This window comes from Sinocyclocheilus rhinocerous, unplaced genomic scaffold (assembly GCF_001515625.1).
Source record: "Sinocyclocheilus rhinocerous isolate Xijiao unplaced genomic scaffold, SAMN03320098_v1.1 C36637458, whole genome shotgun sequence".
In the NCBI taxonomy this organism is placed as follows: domain Eukaryota; kingdom Metazoa; phylum Chordata; class Actinopteri; order Cypriniformes; family Cyprinidae; genus Sinocyclocheilus; species Sinocyclocheilus rhinocerous.
The window spans coordinates 1-1426 of record NW_015784249.1 but is presented as its reverse complement, the minus strand read 5'-3'; the positions used below and the strand labels follow the sequence as shown (position 1 = coordinate 1426).

At 37.0% G+C, this 1426-nt stretch overlaps 1 protein-coding gene across 1 annotated transcript; it reads left to right on the top strand.

Annotated features, from left to right (window-relative positions):
* The first annotated feature begins 6 nt into the window (after positions 1-6).
* Positions 7-1153, top strand: LOC107736334 (phosphoribosyl pyrophosphate synthase-associated protein 1-like). Its single transcript, XM_016547776.1, has 2 exons — positions 7-84; positions 696-1153. Exons 1-2 carry the CDS (start codon positions 19-21, stop codon positions 852-854), a joined length of 225 nt encoding a protein of 74 aa, XP_016403262.1. The 5' UTR covers positions 7-18; the 3' UTR covers positions 855-1153.
* The last annotated feature ends 273 nt before the right edge of the window (positions 1154-1426 follow it).

Sequence of the window (1426 nt, the reverse complement as noted above, 5' to 3'; positions counted from 1 at the left end):
GCTTATAAGATCTACATCATGGCCACCCACGGCCTCTTGTCTGCAGACGCCCCGCGCCTCATCGAGGAGTCCGCCATAGACGAAGTGAGTCTTTCAGCTCGTTTATAATGCACGTCCATTGAGAAGTGAATGGCTCATTCTAATTCTCCAAAAAAAGAAGAAAAGCTTTTATTGAAATAAAAATTGTACATGCTTTTACTGTCTACATGCTTCATGCATTTTCTGGAAAAAAAAATAATTCATATTATAATCTGTAATTTATTGCATGGCTGATGCTATTCACATTTGAAGCATGAAAATAATGTTACAGTGGACACAATGTGACTTAAGTAACGGTTAGATTTTGCAAGGCTCTAACCAACCATAACCGTGTATTTAGGAAAGCGGAAACATTGCTAAACTGCCATTCAAAGATATTATTGACCATTTGGGAGGCATATGGAGGTCCCTCAGTGTGTATGGCAAATACTGCTCTGATACTTTGGGCATGTCATTCTTCAAAAAAGTCTTTCAAATGGAATCAAAATAAATTCATGAAGGTTTTTTAATAGACAAGTGGCATTATTTCCTGAGAATGAGCTAGAAGTCCATCCGCTGTTTAAATGGCATGTATTTGCATGTAAATATTGATGTGAATTAGTGTATAAAATGATGTAGCATGACCAAATGTTTGGGATATCTTTATGGTCTTTCAGGTGGTGGTGACCAACACTGTCCCTCATGAAGTGCAAAAGCTGCAGTGTCCTAAGATCAAGACAGTGGATGTCAGTATGATCCTGGCCGAGGCTATCCGACGCATTCACAACGGGGAGTCCATGGCCTACCTGTTCCGCAATATCACAGTAGACGACTAGCCAACAAACAGATGGTGAGGTGTAGAGTTTAGGGAAATATTTCCCCTCTTACACAATTGAGAGGTGTGCCAATGCAGTTCCCCATTCCCAGCCGAACAAACACTGCAATTACCTTCATTTCCCAAATAAACCTATTTTACTCTGCAAAACAATTAAAGTAAACTTCCATTGCCAAATTATATAGTTGAAGTCAAAAATAAAAGATTTACTCAAACATTTGCCAGTGTGCAGATATGAACATAGATATGAAATCATGCAAAGAGCATAATTTATGCAAGTGTTCACTTACCTTTTCACTTTTTTTTAACCTTTAAGTGATACTCCGCAGTAAAATCAGCAGTTTTAGATTTACTGGTAAAACTTTACAATAAGGTCCCATTGGTTAACATTAGTTAATGCATTAACTAGCAATGAGCAATTCATTTGTTGCAGTATTTATTAATCTTTTTAACATTAGCAAATCAAAATACGGTTGGTTCATTGTTAGTTCATATTAGCTCAGTTTGAACATATGCAACTTTTTATTTTAATAATATATGTGACCCTGGACCACAAAACCAGTCTTAAGTCGC

Coding starts and splice junctions, on each gene's coding strand:
- LOC107736334 (XM_016547776.1), top strand. CDS start 19: ATGGCCACCCACGGCCTCTTGTCTGCAGACGCCCCGCGCCTCATCGAG. Junction 85..695: donor AGGAGTCCGCCATAGACGAA/GTGAGTCTTTCA, acceptor ATGGTCTTTCAG/GTGGTGGTGACCAACACTGT.